The following is a 17,061-nucleotide window of genomic DNA, read 5'->3' on the forward strand; positions in this document are numbered from 1 at the left end:
AGATAGTACAGCTTGATTGATTTTGGTTTATTGCTGCAGCAAGCATTAATAAATGCCCTTGTGCATACGGCGATTCTTATGTCAGGGCAACAACAAAAAGACAAAGCACACCAGTTGCGAGATGCACTTGTGTCCAGTTTCTTCCTTTTTAGCACCAAACATTCATAGCCGTCACTTTGAATGGATAAGTCTCTTTACACTCTTTATAGGTAATCATATGTCACACACATGGATTGAAGCAGTATCAATCATATAGACAAAACAATAACCTAGTGGGACTGTCGCAGTTGGCTTATTCTAATTACATAACAATCCATTAACCAAGTTGTTTCACCGTTACTGTCAACCTATGATTTATCCAAAATGAACTTGTGAGAAAAACATATTTAGTCAAGAATCAGACTGAAACAGCCACGTACAAAACATCTAGTGCCCATTTAAAAAAAAATGAAACATGAGAAATGTAGAAACATAATTATATATGCCATATGGTACTTTATCAAAAATACAAAAAAAATATTACATTTCACTAAACATACTCAAAGAGAGAGGATGAGAAAAGATTATTAGCCTAATTACGATATATCAATTCGGATTTGAATGTTCATATGGCATTTGTTCCTTCGTAAGGGCAGTATGGATCGAATAAGGAGAAGAGTTGATCGTTGTCAATGAAAGAGAACTGATGAGAAGCAGTACTAGTTTCACCTTGATAGTAGTGATTCTGATGATGTTGATGATCATCAAACATCATCATCACGTCTTGCCAAACCAATGACAAATCACCATCTACGGAAGAACCCTCACAATAGTTTTTATTCTGATCACCATTGTTATTGCCCTCCTCCTTCACCATGCCTGCACCTACTACAATCAGACTACTGATGTCGTTCTCTTGCTCTTGCTCTTGTATATTTGCATTAACATGGTCTTGAGCAATGGTTGCAGCCAATGCGTTGTCCGAATCCATGACTACTCCGTGATCATTAGGCTCGGTATTTGTGTGTGTTTGGTCACTAACATTACATGTGTGGTGGCCAATGTATGTGATTTGAAATAAACTAGGGTCTTGCTCTTGTTTTTGAACTAGCTTCGTTGCTTTGCATCCTCGTGTTTGCTTGTGTGTGCATCTAAAGTAACTTCTGAAAAACATAAAAAAGAAAACATCACCAATCATTTAGACCACGGCAGAATTCTCAGAGTAGTACTAGTAAATTCTAGATTAGATTGGTATGTTTGGGATTCTCGTTACAAGATGAAAATGATTTGGCTATATATTATATATAGACATATATTTGGACCTTGGGAATTTGGAATTAAGAATCTCTTTTTGTCCATATTTCCTCCAAGCATATTTGTCTTCATCGATTCTACTAGCTTCCACAGTCCAAGTATGCCATCTCTTTCTGTAAATAATTAAGAAAATTATTAATTATTGTCTAAACCATTTTGGTAAATAGATTACTATAGTACAAATCCACGGTAATAAAATTTGGTTTCATTGATTGGTGCATTCAAATCCATCATATTCATATCACTAATTGAAACAACACTAATTGAACAAATAAAATTTGGTTTCATTGATTGGTCCCATCAAATCCATCATATTCATATCCACTATAACATGATAAAAAAGGTGATTGTATTTTCAGTATGCATATTAGCATATTATATAGCATATCCGATTCCAAACTCAATGTGATTTAACTTATGATAAGTCATTTCAGTATGGGGCACTACCACATTATATGATGGAATCAACACACAAAATAATAGCAATCGAAATGAAAATGCTTTTTTAAAAATAGCCACAAAAGTAGATTAAATCATTAAACACGAACGAAAATTATAAAACAATAAATATATACTTGAATTCAACCTTTTTCACTTACTTTCTAGTGTAGCATCCTCTTTTGCCCTTACCAACCCCAAGTCTCTTCCTACTATCCCCGGAATCTCCACCGTTGCAACTCACAGGAGCCGCCAAATCATCACCACGTGAAGCATTCGGTGAACCCTCAACGGCCATAGGGACGGAGTCACAAGAATCAAGAACCGATATGGTTTTGTGGAAAGAACTCAAGATCTTAGCGATGAGCTCATCAACTGGATCCAGATCGCCAGAAACAATACGGGTCTGACTGATGTACTGACTTGAATGTTGATGAGAGAGGAGAAGCTGAAGCTGAGTAGCGAACTCGTAGCCTTGGACGAGTTGGTCGACAACTTTTCTCTTTATGGATTTGGTGTTGTTACTATTTGGATCCATTTTTTGTTACAATAGGTGTGAGCTTTTTTTTCTTTTTAAGTTTTTAGATATGATGATCTGAAGATGAGACAATGGTGTAATATAATGGACAGAAGAAAGATTTTTCTGGGGTTTTTTTTTTTGTTTTATCTCTAATCAAGACAGAGAAAATAATCAGAGGAAGATGCTTCAGAGAGAGAGAGAGAGTGATTAGGTTTGAGTTATAATTGCGTGGAGGGTATAACAGGAATGTTTCTGAACTGGATTATCAATAGTATAGTGGATTCGAGGGTATAATGGGAAAGTGATAGCTTGTATTTCCTTCCATTGGTTTACCAGAGCTCTGCTGACGTCACGTAGATGAGGGGAGATGAAGTCACCCATCTCCGTAGCACGTTTGAGGGACTTGGTGGCTGTTTTTAGTTCTCTCCTTTCTTCCTGGATTGCTCTTTATTTTTTTTTATTTTTTTTTGGGGTAAATGTTAAAAGGATCTCAAACAACTTGGATAATTTTTTTGAAACGCTTACTGGGGAACAAATGTTAGATTCAAATTTATTATGGGCTTTCAACTTAAAACCAATTGGTGATTAGTGGATTGACCCTAAACATTTATATATTATTTAATGTCCCTTAGTATTCTCGACGTGGGATATAATATCACTAATACCCCTATTCGAGATGATGTCTCTTATCCGCCAGAAATTTCAGAACTTTAAAACAGTTATACTCGGTCGAATGAGTCAATTACGACTTTTTATACCCGATCAGATAGGATTATATTAATTAGGGGTTTAGAGTATTTAGAATTTGGCTCTGATACCATGTTAGATTCGGGTTTATTATGGGTTTCCAATTTAAAACCAACCAGTGATTAGTGGATATAATATCCCTAATAAAATGCTTACTGGAACAAAAATGTTTTCTCTTTATTTATTTCTATTTAGTTATAAAGCGATAAAATCACTTTCGAGAAGAGAAAAAAAACAAGAGGAGACATGTTGACAAGATAATATCGGACCAACCATTACAGTCTTTATTGTAGAGTTACTGAGTATATAATTCTAAACCAAAATAACTTTTGATGGTAAAGGCATTTCAATAAATTAGTGGTATGTCATGTGTGTAGTGCCGTACATTTACAAAAGTAGAAGGATTCATTAGGAAACTAACGGATATTCTCATCATGGTTTGAATCTTTTGAATTTTTAATGGATATGTTTACTTCTAATACTAAATGTTATAAAACTAATATATATCTGTTGTGGTGGCTGGTTAGGCCGCTTTGTTAGGATCTTAACGCGGTAATCTAGACTAATTTCAATATAAAAAGCAACCTTGATTTATTTTTTATTTTTAATTTTAGTAGAATTATCATTAAAAATGTTTTGAATCATTTTGCGCTAGAGACATAGAGCTTAAAACTTTGAACTGTAAGCTTGAAGGCATTACAATCATAATTCACAAGTGACACCTTGTATATATGTGTGATGTGTACTGCTTGCTTGGCCCCCCATCAGTTTGGCAGTACTTGTTTATTTGTTATAGAAACGGTCGCTACTTTCACAGGAAACTATTGAAATGTTCGTAGAAGTTATATCCCTTTTAATACCAACAGGGTAATTCTAAAAAAATTAAACCAAGAATATGATCATAACAAAGAATTCATTTTGATCCTTTTTTCTGAAAAAGGGCTTCGTTTTGACTTGTTTTATTGAAACATATTCGCTTTTCGTAATTTGTAGACTGTAATATAAAAAGAGTTATTTAAGCTAAGTTTTTTTTACTGAAATTATTTTAGGTTAGTTGAATGAGTTTATTCTCTTTACGTGTAAAATAAATTTAAATGTTATACGGTAATAAATTTGTTTGAAAAATGATTAGTGATTTAGATATTGTGAGGGCATTGAGGGGGCAGGTGCCACTAGGAGAGGAGTACCCTCTCCTTGGAGTCGCAATAAATTCAGTCCACATTCGTGCATCTACTCGCAAATAAAACTCCATAAGTCAAATCAATATAGTTCCTTATTAATTCACACATTTATAACACACTTAATTTTCAATTTTAATAAAACTTCTCTATCGGCGATGGAGTGCATGAAGACCCTACATATCTCAGAGGTGGTATTTGCAACAGACTACTCACAGTTGGTGAAGATGGTGTCTACTCCAACAGAATGACCAGCGTTCACTACTCACATGGAAGAGTTTCTATGATGTAAGGGATACTTCCCCATTTTCACGATTCAGCATATTCCAAGGGCACAAAACACAATGGCGGATAAACTAGCACGAAATGCTAGGATTCAACCTTCTGCTATGATATATGTTGACTTCGTTCCTCCGAGATGGTTCTCGGCTCAGGAATCTACTTAGTTTAATTTTGTTTTTTTGTTAAAAAAAAATAAAAAATAAACCGTCTCTATGTGCTCACTAATCATAAAACATTAATCTTGCTGAGAAATTCTAGAGCACTTTAGTAGTATAAGATTTCATCATGAATACTTTCAAAACTTCACAAAACTTGCTAAAGTGAATTTATTCGTACCTAAAATACATTTTATGTCAACATGAAAATATATAAGAGTTTTACAGCGACACATGTATCTCACTTAGATATAAATATATTCAAGATTAACGCAATATCTTTCAGCAGATGATTAACTTGAATAGATATATTATTCGCCGTTTCATGTTAAAGGGCCACACTAGATCAAAACACTTCTAAATCTTATTTTGTTCTAGCAGAACTCAGTAATTTCGAGTATGTATTCCAGTAACTATGTGTTGCTTCTCTGTTTGAACCAATAGATATGTTATATATATGTCCCGTCAACTTTGTTTACTTCTTCATTTTAGGTCATCCAAATCCGCCATTTCTCTATATATCTCAATTAATCATGCAGTAGAGATTGGCTATCTAGACACTAGTTTTTTTAAAAATAGACACTAGTTATATTTAAATGTTTAGACTGTAAACATCAAAATAGAACAGCTAAAATATTGTTTTCTTTCCGGATGATGTGAGAAAGGTCAACCGTGATTAGGGACGTTTTCTTGACAAATGACAAATGGTTATTAAGAATAATAATTAAATTTATTTGAAATATGTAATTTCTTTGCCAAGTTGTATAAAAGTATAGTAAATCAAGAGGCCTCAATTAAAGGACTGCTACCTATCGTTAAAACCTACTCTGTAATCGGGATAATGATCTGTCAAGAAGCTACAAATATTTTAGTAAATAAAATTAATATGGCATATATAGTTTTCTAGTGTGTAAGTTGAATCTTACTTCATGCGAATGCCCCAATCGGGGAATTCTTTATCTTAAGAATAATTAATTAAGCACAAGTCAAAAGAGAGATGATTGTAAGAACCACTCTGGCGTCGGACAAAACAATTATCTATTTCTTAGACACTAAAATACAGCAATAAAAGTTATACAAAATGTATGTAAACATTACCCCGTCAATAATTCAAGTACACCAGCTCATAGTTATATATAGTCGTTATCATTATTTACTTATATTTTTGTTTCGTTCGTCCCACGGCTGCCTCTTGAGTTTTGATTTTAAAGTAGTATATTGTTTTGAACCAAATCCCATTTAGCGACCTCTAAAACTATCGTTTTCTTTTTTGCATTAACCAGATTGTTTGTAACCTAGCGATTTTGCCTTTATTTGTACGTAGATGTGTGCATTTGATTTCAGCTAGGTACATATCTTTAGTTATTTTTATATTTTGCCTAGCTGCCGGTGTTCTATTACACACGCACATATATATTATTGTGTCGACATATGGATCTAGAAGGTCGTTAAATGGAGAAAGGGATTCCTAAATTACCAGATTTTTTTTTTTTTTTTGATAATGTTCCCCGCTTCGCGGGTCATTCCCTGGACCCGGTTAGGCAGCTGGCCAGCTTCACCCGGAAGGTTTTTCCCTGAGCCCGAAGGCCCAGTACCCACTTTAGTGACAGGGATGAGCAGTTCGCCTCCGGCTGGCGTCGAACCCGGAAGCATGACAATTGCCCCCCAAGGCTCTAACCAGTAGAGCTGACTCATCCCGTCTAAATTACCAGATATTACTCCGAGGAAATACTCAAAGCCTGTGGTATTTTTTTTTCTTTTTTGAATTTAACATGTGGTACTAAGACAAGTTGGTCCATGTGGTAAAAAGGTTCCATGTAGAAATCTATCGCCACCTGAAATCGATTTGTACTGAAAAAAATTATTTATAATGTTTGGATTCCCAAAGAATTTTCTTTTTTTACCAAAAAAAAACTTAACATGTGGTCTTTTATGCATGTACATTATTGTTGTGCCGTGCCGACTAGAATAATTTGAAATTTATGATACATGTATCTAAATTGTTAGAGTTGAGATCAATATAAGGTTTATATACAGTACTTAACCAATTCAGACTTTCTTTAACTAATTAAGAAACATGCAACCATACACGTAGTACGCTCTTTAACAACGGAAGATACCACATATCACATTCTCGAAAGCTTAATCTTGTCTTGTGTTTATTAGTCCCAGTTGATAACATTACAGAATGAAGAAACCGTATAAAAATGAAAAAGGTATGGAATAGAATAGTCAAATGTTTTAAAACGTACAAATATATAAATAATCTCATAATTCAATTAGACTTAGTATCCCGTAAACTGACTCAACATGAATCATGCTTCTATGAAATTGCATTCTCACTAAAATTTGAAACCTTTGTGAAAAGTGTCTTCTCATCGAAATGAACCTGTTATAGTACAGAAGTCTCATATTGACCATTATATATCTAGTTATTACTAACTCGTTACTAACCATTTACTATTACTCCACTTGGTGTTATTCAAGAACAAACCAATGAGAAAAATAAAACGAATTACGAATACTATTTTTTGCTGAATAATCCATTTGAATCCATTCCACGATACATGTATTACCGCCCAAACGCATGAAGGTCAGTTGTTTATACTTTATAGCCACGTGAATCTCGCCAAGAGAATGCTGCTCTCTCCATAATTTCTATAACAATTGTTACTTGAGACTTGAGAGGTAGTGTAACGCTAATCATGAAGGAAATGTAGCTGTGCTATAACATAGCTTTTGATATTGATTGCTTGGATTAATTTTGAAGAACAACGTTGACAAAAAAAAAAAAGAATTAAAAGAACGAAAACACTATAAACGGCACGTTGTTCACGTTTTACACGTAGAACGGCACGCAGTGTTTGACTAGTCCGTAATCCCTTTAATGGCATCTCATTGATTATCGTCATTTCGTTTAAGGATCTCTGTGGGGATAAGTCGATTTGATAGCGAACTAGAAAGCGAGAGATCGAAGCAAGTGATGCCAGGAGGTGTGCCCAAGCTCCCAAAGATCCAACCGGCGGATATCCAAGCCGCCATAGGATGGGGTGTCGCCGCCGCAGCCGGCGCCATCTGGGTCGTCCAAGTAAGCCAATCCGCCTCTTACTCGTAGATTTTCAAATTGGGTTTAACGGTTCATGTCTCCTAGTGAAATTGCTAGCTTGATTTCGACGAAAGATGAAAACTTTACAAGTGATCTCGTTAGACATCTATTTTTACCCCTAAAGGCTCTAACTTTAATGTAGATTGCATCCATTCAAGTCTCTTATGTGCTTGTAGATGTTAATTGATTCCAAGCAGTTTCATTCAGATTAGTCTCCATACATGCATTCTCTTTCGTGTTACTGACAGTGACAATGCGCTGTGTATATGTATTTTGGTGTTGTGAAGAGTTTAATTAGTGCCTTAAGCAGTCCTGACTTCATTTTGTTTTGTATCTTAACATCAAATTTGTTTTTATCATTCACAGCCATTTGATTGGATCAAGAAGACGTTCATTGACAAACCAGCAACTGAAGAGAACTGATGGGTCGTCACCAAGATGTAGACTTTTCTTTGCCATGGGACTGAATAAAGTTTTGGTTCTTTTTCTGGGGATTTTTGTTGTTTCATGACTTCAGTGTAAACTTTTTTGCCTTCTCAAATGTTATAACACATGAATAAGCATACACACTGTAACCAGAAAAGAGCATGCATTTTGCTTTTTCAATCGTATGTTGTTGGTACTATTACTTTATGAAAGAAAGTAGACGTGTAGATCAGGGCATAAGAAGGGAGAGATATGATGATGATGACTTAGATTGTTGAGCTTGTCATGTGGCGGTCACCAACATGCCGGGGCCAAATCTTCTATGTAGTTAAGACATGATCAATCTCAATGGGTGTGAGTGAACCAATGTTGCATATACCTTCTCTTAAATAGTAAGAACAAGTTCAGCTTCTCTTAAATAGTAAGAACAAGTTCAGCTATATATCAAAGTGTTTCTGCAACTGTGGAGGAGGAGGGTTTAACAGACTGTTGCACAGTGTCTGTTAACGGTTAAAACGAATTTCCGGTTTATCTGCAAATCCGAGCGCTTCCGGTTTACACTGATGTAACTTGGTCAATGGAGTGACATTTATACCCTCAGCTCATGAATAAAACAACAGTATTAGCCCCGTTAGTTAAAATATGAAACAACAGTATTGGCCTCTCTCTAAGTAACTGATACGATTCCAGTTAAACGGCACAACTACAAAACCCTAATCTCGACATGAACAGAGGAAGAAGGAATCTGAAACAAGCAGCTTCAGAGCAAGACTTCACGCTTGAGGAATGTCAAAGCATAGCCAAGGTCGTCTCCCTCAGAGGCTCCAATCAAATTGAGGTAGGTCAAAAACCTTTTTATTCATGAGTTTAATTCCTTTATTTAATCTCGCCAGTTCATAATAAATGTGTTGGCTTAGTTTTGTATTGATTTGTTCTTTTAACTGCTTTTTCTGTGTGTGTGTGTGTCTTTGAAGATAATGGATGCAAGAGGAGAGAACTCGTTAGCCTTGTTTCCAGCCAAGTTTCATGAGAGCATGTGGATCAGACGAGGTACTTGTTCAAACAGTACTTTGCTTGTTTATGTTCTGTGCCTTATTCTCCTGGATAGTGTTTTTATTGTTGTTTCTGACTTGCAGGAAGCTTTGCAGTGATTGACTGACCATACAGGAAAAGAAAAGGCTCAAGAATCTGGTAGCAAAGTTACTTCTATTATCTGCAAACTCAAACAGATTGAGACCATTTGTGGTACAACGTGATGCAGAAACAGATTCTGATTCTTAGAAACCTATAGTTGCTGAGATGTATCTTATTAAACACTACAGCTGCTGGAAAAAAAACAGAGTTTTGATTTGCAATGAATTGATTGTTGATTTATAGCTCAGTAAATGGTTCAGAGAGTAGCCCCTTGCTTCTCATCCTACATCAATGTAGATCACAGATCAGTGTAGCATACTCCGATCCAAGACAAAAGAGTTACAAGGTGTTGTTCTTTTATTATAACCACTGATGAGAGATACTGAAGATGTGAAAGAAACATTTTCAAAGTATTCCAGTGAAGTAAAAACAAATTTTAAGAGCTCTCTTTTTCGAGCTTCTCAATCTCCTCACGGTGCTTTCTTTCAGCTTCTTGAAGTTCTCTTTCAGCGTCTTCTTCCTCTTCAATTCTGTCAAGGTTATCGAACTCCTTGGTCGCTGCCATGGCTTTCACAACAGGGTCTCTTAACTCAGAGATCAAACCACCACCAACTTTGTACCCTTCTTCATCCCCAATCAGATATAACCGTTGGTCAGGACCAGATGCCATTGGAATGTCCACCGCCAAAAGCTTCATGTCATACTAAAGAAACAAACCAGAACGATCAATGAATGAGAGACTCACCACTCACCACTCACCACTCACCACTCACTATCTAACCAACTCACAACAGCTCTAATCTGCTACATCCAGTCCTAGGCTAAAGATAGTAATAGCTAAGACCTGAGCAGCTAAACATCATGAAAGCTTATCAGAATTCTAAATATCACACAATGTGGAGTTGAGAAAGTTTAACCTGGCCTTTCTTCTTCTTAACTTCGACGCTAACAAGACCCTTTCTCTCAGAGCCTTGAACAGGGAACAGGAGAAAGCAACGCTTGCTCCTAATCGTTGGCTTGAATTTCTTGAATGTTATGCCACCACCTGACATCACATAAGCTCTCAAATCTGATCCTGACAGAGGAGCACCCATTACTTCCAGAATGTCAGCTGCTGTGTTGATCTTCCTCATTGTCATCCTGTAAACTTTATCTGGGTTTATTGTGAACCTTGACCGCAGGTATAGTCCCTATCATTTAGAAAAATAGCAGTGAAGGAGTTATAGGAAGAATGTAACAGCAAACAAAACCACATCTTATGGCAGTTTTTGAGACATATATGCATTCCTACTAGTAGTAGTAAGATATTAAAATATAATCATGCAAGATCATCCTAAAACCAACATCAGTTAACAAACAGATAGCTTAAGTCCTGGTGAAACTAATCCAACATTGGAGTTGTTTTAGCCTTAAATTTTTTCTCTTAATGATTAATAAGAAGTTTTAATAATTGTATTAAAATAGTTGGACCACACCAATATCAATAAGTCATGTTCCTATTTTAATAGAATATAGATGAAGATGATGCAAGATCATCAGTTAACAAGCAGAACGTTCCTATAGCTTTAAGTACTTGTGAAACTAAACCAATCAGTATCAACCAATAACCACAATTTGAACACTAGAGAAGCCTCAATTCATTTTTCTCCATGGCATTGAGCAAAACATTGTAAAGCCAACCACTGTAACAGATAAAACTTACAGATAAACCAACACTAGCTAACAAGCAGAACGTTCCTATAAGTCCTTGTGAAACTAAACCATCAAACACTACTATCAACCAATAACCACAATTTAAACACTAGAGAGTCTCAAACATTGTAAACTTACAGAAAACGCAACAATAGCCGAGGAGAGAGCTAGAAACCCATACTTAGCCATACCCTCAGAGAGCCCAACAAAGGTACTCGCGATCCCAAACATAATCCTCCAAAGGAAGATACACACAAACACACCACCAGCTCCATACAAAACAAGACTGTTCTTCTTCCAGAACGCGTCAACGTGCAAACCCATAGCCTCACGGTACCTAGCGAAGCTAGAGCTAACGGCTTTCACAGGCTTATCAACAACCTTCCTCGCAAAGCTCCCATCAACTTTTCGAAACCCAGAGCTCTTAGTGGAGACAAACCTAAACGCAAACGCAAAGCTCGCGTTTTTCACACGTGGCAAACCCAAAGGTTGAAGCTTTTGAGAGAGGAGCTGAGATAAGCCAGTGGGTTTGGGCGATAAGCTGTGGAAGGAGGTGAGCCTGGTGTGGAGGTGGGAAGCAACACCACCGCTCGATGGGTTTGACCGGTGCGTGGTGACCGGGTTGACCCGGGTGTAATGTGACCGGATAAAGCTGTGGATTGCTTTGAAATCCGATGGTTTCACCATCCTTGTAGCTGAAAGGTTTCGAATTTGAGATCGAGGAGTCAAAGGGTTCTGATTTCTCGAAGAAAGGTATCGTCTTTTTGCTGAGTTTCTGATTTTTTTTTTTCCTGACGTTGGTGATCGAATCGGAGAAGACCGGGGCGGATGATCCGACTTGGGATAGCTTATCCGGGTCGGGTCGAGGCCATTTATAGTTACTGGGCTTTTATCGGGCCCGTCTTGGATGAAGAAACTCTCAATGCCTGGTCTGTCCGTAGTAGGCATGGGCATTTTAACCTGCACACCCGAAGACCCGAACCGGAACCGACCGAAAAATATCCGACCCAGAACCGGACCGAAAATTTATAAGTATCTTTTGGATCTAAATTTTTTTTATCCGAAAGAACCGGAACCGAAAAGGAACCGACCCGAATAGACCCAGACCCGAAAAACCCGACCCGAATAGACCCGATCCGATAATAACCAATTTGTACCCGACTCAAAAACATGTATATCTAACACTATTATGTTTTTGTGTTCTATTTTATATATATTATTTTATGATTTAGTTGAAATATCTTTTGTTAACAACATTTGTTATTATTTTATAACATTTTTAAGTAATATAAAGTTTTAAAATGTAAAATTTAGAGTTTTAAAATGTTTTATTTTAATTATTAATAGTTTCATTTAAGTTGTTTTTTAAAAATTTTAGATATATATGACAAATATTCAACTAAAGTTGATGGAATTGGGTATATCATGTCCTTTTCAGATCCTACATGCCCGAACCCGATCCGGATCCGATATGGACTCGAAAAATTACGAATATTTTAATTATAGATCCGAACCGACCCGAACCCGAGAAGAACCGATCTGAACCCGAACTAAAAATTTCTAAGTAAGTACCTATTGGGTTTAAATATTTAGGACCCGAAAAGACCTGGACCCGAAAGGAACCGGCCCGAACCCGACCCGAAGATCCGAACGCTCAGGCCTAGTCCGTAGATGACAGGTTGGTAGGGGTAAATTTGTCATTTATAATGTAATTAAGTGTTGAGTGGTATGGTGCTACTGGGAAGGACTACGTACGTAATCATTTTTTTTTTTTTTTTAGAAAACACGTACGTAATCTTTTAAATCTAAATTTGGAAAATCTTATATGAATCATGAATGGGCACACCAACTCACTTATATATCTATGGTTCAGTGAGAGATGATGAAAACTTGTATAATATTTTACTTATTTACCTGTGTACATGTGACTAATATATCAAGGTGTCTTCAATTATTTTCTTCTTCTACATTATCAATAAATAAACAATACTGAACTGATTGAGACTTTATGAAAGTTAATTAGCCTAAGTTTAGCCTCATTTGTGAATAGCTGGATAAGATTCATTACTATGAGATGCAACTATTAGTGGCAAGCAGATTTTTCAAAAAGTCATTAGTAGCAAGCAGTTAACTATTTATCATTTAATTTTACCAACATGAATATTTTGTAAAGATCTAATACATTGTACATGTAAGGAAAAATTTGATCAACTATTCGTAATGTTTTTTAAGCTCAGTATGGAACAATAAAATGCCTCCATACTGAACATGTAAAACTTCTGAATGACTGAAAATTTTCAAGTCTTTTTGTGCACATGGCTTATAGCTCTTCACAACGAATGTCATTTTCTGGGCCTAATTATTTAATATCACACTAATCGTCCTTAGTGTGCAATAATATGAATTCTAGGCATACTACTATTTCATATCTGGCCCACACGTTAACCTAGGCTTTAATAAATAAACAAATAGACTTGACTATCTGAAAACATTATCTAAATTCTCGAGCTCTACCACCGCTCATTAAATCTGATCTAAAAATAATGCTGGCTGATGAAACTCTTAATAGCTCTCTCCCATCAAAAATCACTATAAATATGCGGCAAAAAACCTAAAAACAGTACAAAATTTCAAGATCCATATATGTTAGTATCTCTCTCTCTATCTATGTATGTAAGATATGGTGAGATGAAGAATCAGTTAGCCTTCCCTGACTCCCATGAAGACAATGACCCAACATCACCACCATCATCATCATTCATCATTATCGTCACCATCTCTTTTTGTTTGTCCCTTCTTTGAACCACCACTTGCTAAAACCTAGCTAGTTGCTAGTGGCTACATCCACCTACTTCTTCTTTTTCTATAACTTACTGTTCGTCACTTATAGTTTCAGCACTACTCGGTTGGGAGAAGTTTCAGAAAGAGAGCTAGCTAGGGTTTTCACACAGGTTCAATTAAATCAGAGCTGCTGAAACTTCAAGATCCACTGTAAGAGTTTTCTTATCATCACATCTACCATTAGTGTTGACTTGCTTAAGATCTAATATCTTCTTCTTTTTTTTCAAATTTTCTGGTTTTAGGTTTTTCTCTACCTCGTCTTATGATCTTCTATTACCATCTGTGACTTACTTTAGATCTACTAATTATTTACTTCAGCCCACAAGAAAGATAAACAAAATTTAGGATCTTTTCATTTCTGGATTTTAGGGTTTTCCCCCTTGTCTAGACCATGAAGAAACTTTTTTTTCTTAATTCTGTATTTTTCTTGTTTAACCCCTACCTGCGAAATTTGTATACCTTGATTTTGGAATCCAATCTCTTGCACCTTCCATAAACTGATGATCTTATGAGATAATTGTATTTACCAAGTAGTCAAACAAACTTATGTTTGTCTAACTAGCTAGTCTTTCTATATATTTTCTTATTTTCTGTCCTCATGATCTGTAATGACTATTGTGGCATCTTTCCGCACATGTTTTGGACCTGTCGTCTGTTTATGTATATATTTACTTTCAAGTAGTTATTATTAATGATGTTATTAATATTGGGACTGTTCTTAACTTCATATGCTCAGGGATTACATCACTCCCATCATTATTAAAAGAACATTAATAGTGTTAATATGATTTCATTGTTTGATGAACAGTTCGTCCTTTGTCCCTCTCTCTTGGCATCCTCTTCTTGACAAGACCCATCAGTTGTCTTTCTTGCACAGTAAAGCTTGCTTCTTCCTGGGAGTTTCACACATAACAATCCCCTTGTAAGTTAATCCATACATGCATAATACATAAATATGTATATGCATACATTGGCTGACATTCTAATTCACTGCTGATTCATTTATAAACGCATGCAAATACTATTTCAAAACTAAATGTTCAATATTAAGTACATATGTGTTGGTCACATTTGTCTTCTTGTCAATGGCCCATTATTAGCAGAAATAAGTCCATATGTGTTTGATACTATTCTGTAGAATCAACTGAATCCAAAATAGTTTTGGTTATATAAATTAAAAGTGGTCTTTCAGTGTTCAGAAGTGTAGTCGAGATTAAAATAGGTAGATATAGCAGGAGATTCTTTCAGTCCAATCGTGGATAGAACAAGAGGGTAGAAATATCTGCCGACTCATTCATCCAAACACTCTGGTAAAAACAAGAGATCTAAACCACAGTGACTGTGTGAATGATGCGGAAGATGTTTTTCGTCTCTCTTTATCTGTGTTTGGACTGAAGGGAGCTCCTTCTTTCTCTACATGTTTCAGTTTTCTCGTTATCTGTTAATATATCACAACGTATTCACATTTTCGGCATGTTGATCACAAGTGCATCACTGACTTTGAATTGAATACGGATTTGTGATTTTAACCTCTCTCTCTCTGATGAATCTAATTTGTCAAAGAACATAACCATATGATTTAGAGTTTGATGTCAGGCAATCTAGCAACTACTCACTAGCTAGTGCTGTCCATTCAAAGGTATAGTCATATTTACAAGTAAGCTTTCTTCTGATAAATTCCAAGGAGATATATACCGTCTAAGGTATATAGATACAATTAAAATGGTGTTGTTGTTTTTTCTGGACAAATCTTTTCTTTTTTTCTTGAATAGGCGTATTCTCGTTTTTGGTAATTGAAATGACATATATATATAGTATATGGGGAGAGAGGTTGTGTTCTTGCCTTATTTGTAATTTTGTAAAATAAGTAACTTTTGTACTTGTAATTTTTATGTTCCCGATGACTGGAGATGGAGCATGAATGGTTCACAGCTTCACATCGTCCTTTTTTTTAAAGACTACACATCGTACTTTGGTTAAACAACCGATATATTTACATTCAGACGAGAAGATACTAAATTTTACATTGAATTGATTATTTATTTTGGTTATAATAGCTCGATTTCAACCCTTTTTCTATTTTCTACATTGCAAAATTTTGGATATTTGCATTTGCTTCGTACATCTGTTGAGACAAGAAAGTAAGGCACGTCGAAGGCTCCAAGCTAAAGTCAAACCAGAGTAAAATTAACAGTAAATAACATTTATGTTCTTAACCAGTTAAATTACCAACTTTGACAAGTTAGAGTAGAACTTTAGTTTTAGATGAATATATTGTGTGAAAAAAAGGTATTATTTAATATTGCCTTCAAAGGTATATTGACATTCGCATAGAAATAATATATAGACCTCGTGCACGATCTCGAGTTGTTATTTAATATTGCCTTCAAAGGTATTTGTGTGGTTCATGTATTGTCTGCAATAATACAGATATGGAAACGCAGCCTCTGGCTGTATATGGATAATTCAGCCTCATGTGATCTCCAACTAACCAATATCTTTAAGAGACAAGGCATCATCATAACATCATTTGGTCGAAGGAATGGAATAAACAAACAATATATATGAATTAGGGTTTATACATTATTTTAGTTGAGGCCGGTGGTTGCGGACAAAATGTTTCATATTTTTAAGTGTAACCCAAATATATATTTTTTAATTTCCCGAAACTCATCACGTTTAAAGCTTCATGTATATCGAGAACTTGTGCATGTATATCTCATATTATACCCTCCATTGAGATATGGAGAAGTATAGTACTTTTTCAAAAAAGAAGCAAAATTTGAGAGTTCTTAAAGCAACCTGAATGGTAGGTTCTTATCATGAAGTTCTAAAATTATATATTGGTGTATGTTTATAATTTTAGAATTCCATGGTAAGAAACTAACATTGGATTGGAGGTGCTCTTAGATATATTAAATATTAAATTACATATTTACTTTTGGATATGTCCCTCATATTCATGTAACGGTGCCGGAAAGTCTCGACCACATGAAAAACTAGAGCATGGAATACAAGAAAATGGTACTCGACGTTCGTCCACAACTTGCCTTTTTCATACTTCAAAGGTTACGAGATTACTTTTCATTTTAAACTCAAACAGAATCAAGTGATAATTGGTCCATGTCTCCCTCTCTCAGAAGCTGAGAGCATGTTTATCCCTTGATCCTTAAGTGTAGTTCTTAGTGATTATTTAATATTTTAATTGTACTTTAGTGGGGTTAAGAACCATTGTTAAGAAACTCTCAT

The 17,061-nt window shown here is 35.5% G+C and overlaps 2 protein-coding genes and 2 long non-coding RNA genes across 4 annotated transcripts; 2 read left to right on the top strand and 2 right to left on the bottom strand.

Moving 5' to 3' along the window:
- Positions 1 to 416: 416 nt before the first annotated feature.
- LOC111205892 (probable WRKY transcription factor 54) lies at positions 417 to 3,494 on the bottom strand. The gene is made up of 3 exons (XM_022702271.2): positions 1,893 to 3,494; positions 1,302 to 1,406; positions 417 to 1,142 (listed from the first exon to the last, which is right to left on the bottom strand). The coding sequence occupies exons 1-3, from the start codon at positions 2,267 to 2,269 to the stop codon at positions 605 to 607; spliced, it is 1,020 nt and encodes a 339-aa protein (XP_022557992.1). The 5' UTR covers positions 2,270 to 3,494; the 3' UTR covers positions 417 to 604.
- A 3,954-nt stretch (positions 3,495 to 7,448) lies between these two features.
- LOC111205851 lies at positions 7,449 to 9,296 on the top strand. The gene is made up of 4 exons (XR_002658233.2): positions 7,449 to 7,701; positions 8,086 to 8,983; positions 9,120 to 9,195; positions 9,282 to 9,296. It is a non-coding gene; the product is annotated as an uncharacterized LOC111205851 (long non-coding RNA).
- Positions 9,297 to 9,471: 175 nt separating this feature from the next.
- LOC106390193 lies at positions 9,472 to 11,772 on the bottom strand. The gene is made up of 3 exons (XM_013830607.3): positions 11,110 to 11,772; positions 10,197 to 10,469; positions 9,472 to 9,982 (listed from the first exon to the last, which is right to left on the bottom strand). The coding sequence occupies exons 1-3, from the start codon at positions 11,656 to 11,658 to the stop codon at positions 9,716 to 9,718; spliced, it is 1,089 nt and encodes a 362-aa protein (XP_013686061.1). The 5' UTR covers positions 11,659 to 11,772; the 3' UTR covers positions 9,472 to 9,715.
- A 991-nt stretch (positions 11,773 to 12,763) lies between these two features.
- On the top strand, positions 12,764 to 17,038 carry LOC125585415. The gene is made up of 3 exons (XR_007322325.1): positions 12,764 to 13,962; positions 14,621 to 14,734; positions 16,243 to 17,038. It is a non-coding gene; the product is annotated as an uncharacterized LOC125585415 (long non-coding RNA).
- Positions 17,039 to 17,061: the final 23 nt, after the last annotated feature.

This window comes from Brassica napus, chromosome C4 (genome assembly GCF_020379485.1).
Source record: "Brassica napus cultivar Da-Ae chromosome C4, Da-Ae, whole genome shotgun sequence".
Lineage (NCBI taxonomy): Eukaryota > Viridiplantae > Streptophyta > Magnoliopsida > Brassicales > Brassicaceae > Brassica > Brassica napus.

Coding starts and splice junctions, on each gene's coding strand:
- LOC111205892 (XM_022702271.2), bottom strand. CDS start 2,269: ATGGATCCAAATAGTAACAACACCAAATCCATAAAGAGAAAAGTTGTC. Junction 1,407..1,892: donor AGAGGATGCTACACTAGAAA/GTAAGTGAAAAA, acceptor AATTATTTACAG/AAAGAGATGGCATACTTGGA. Junction 1,143..1,301: donor CTTAATTCCAAATTCCCAAG/GTCCAAATATAT, acceptor TATGTTTTTCAG/AAGTTACTTTAGATGCACAC.
- LOC106390193 (XM_013830607.3), bottom strand. CDS start 11,658: ATGGTGAAACCATCGGATTTCAAAGCAATCCACAGCTTTATCCGGTCA. Junction 10,470..11,109: donor CGGCTATTGTTGCGTTTTCT/GTAAGTTTACAA, acceptor TCTAAATGATAG/GGACTATACCTGCGGTCAAG. Junction 9,983..10,196: donor TTAAGAAGAAGAAAGGCCAG/GTTAAACTTTCT, acceptor TTGTTTCTTTAG/TATGACATGAAGCTTTTGGC.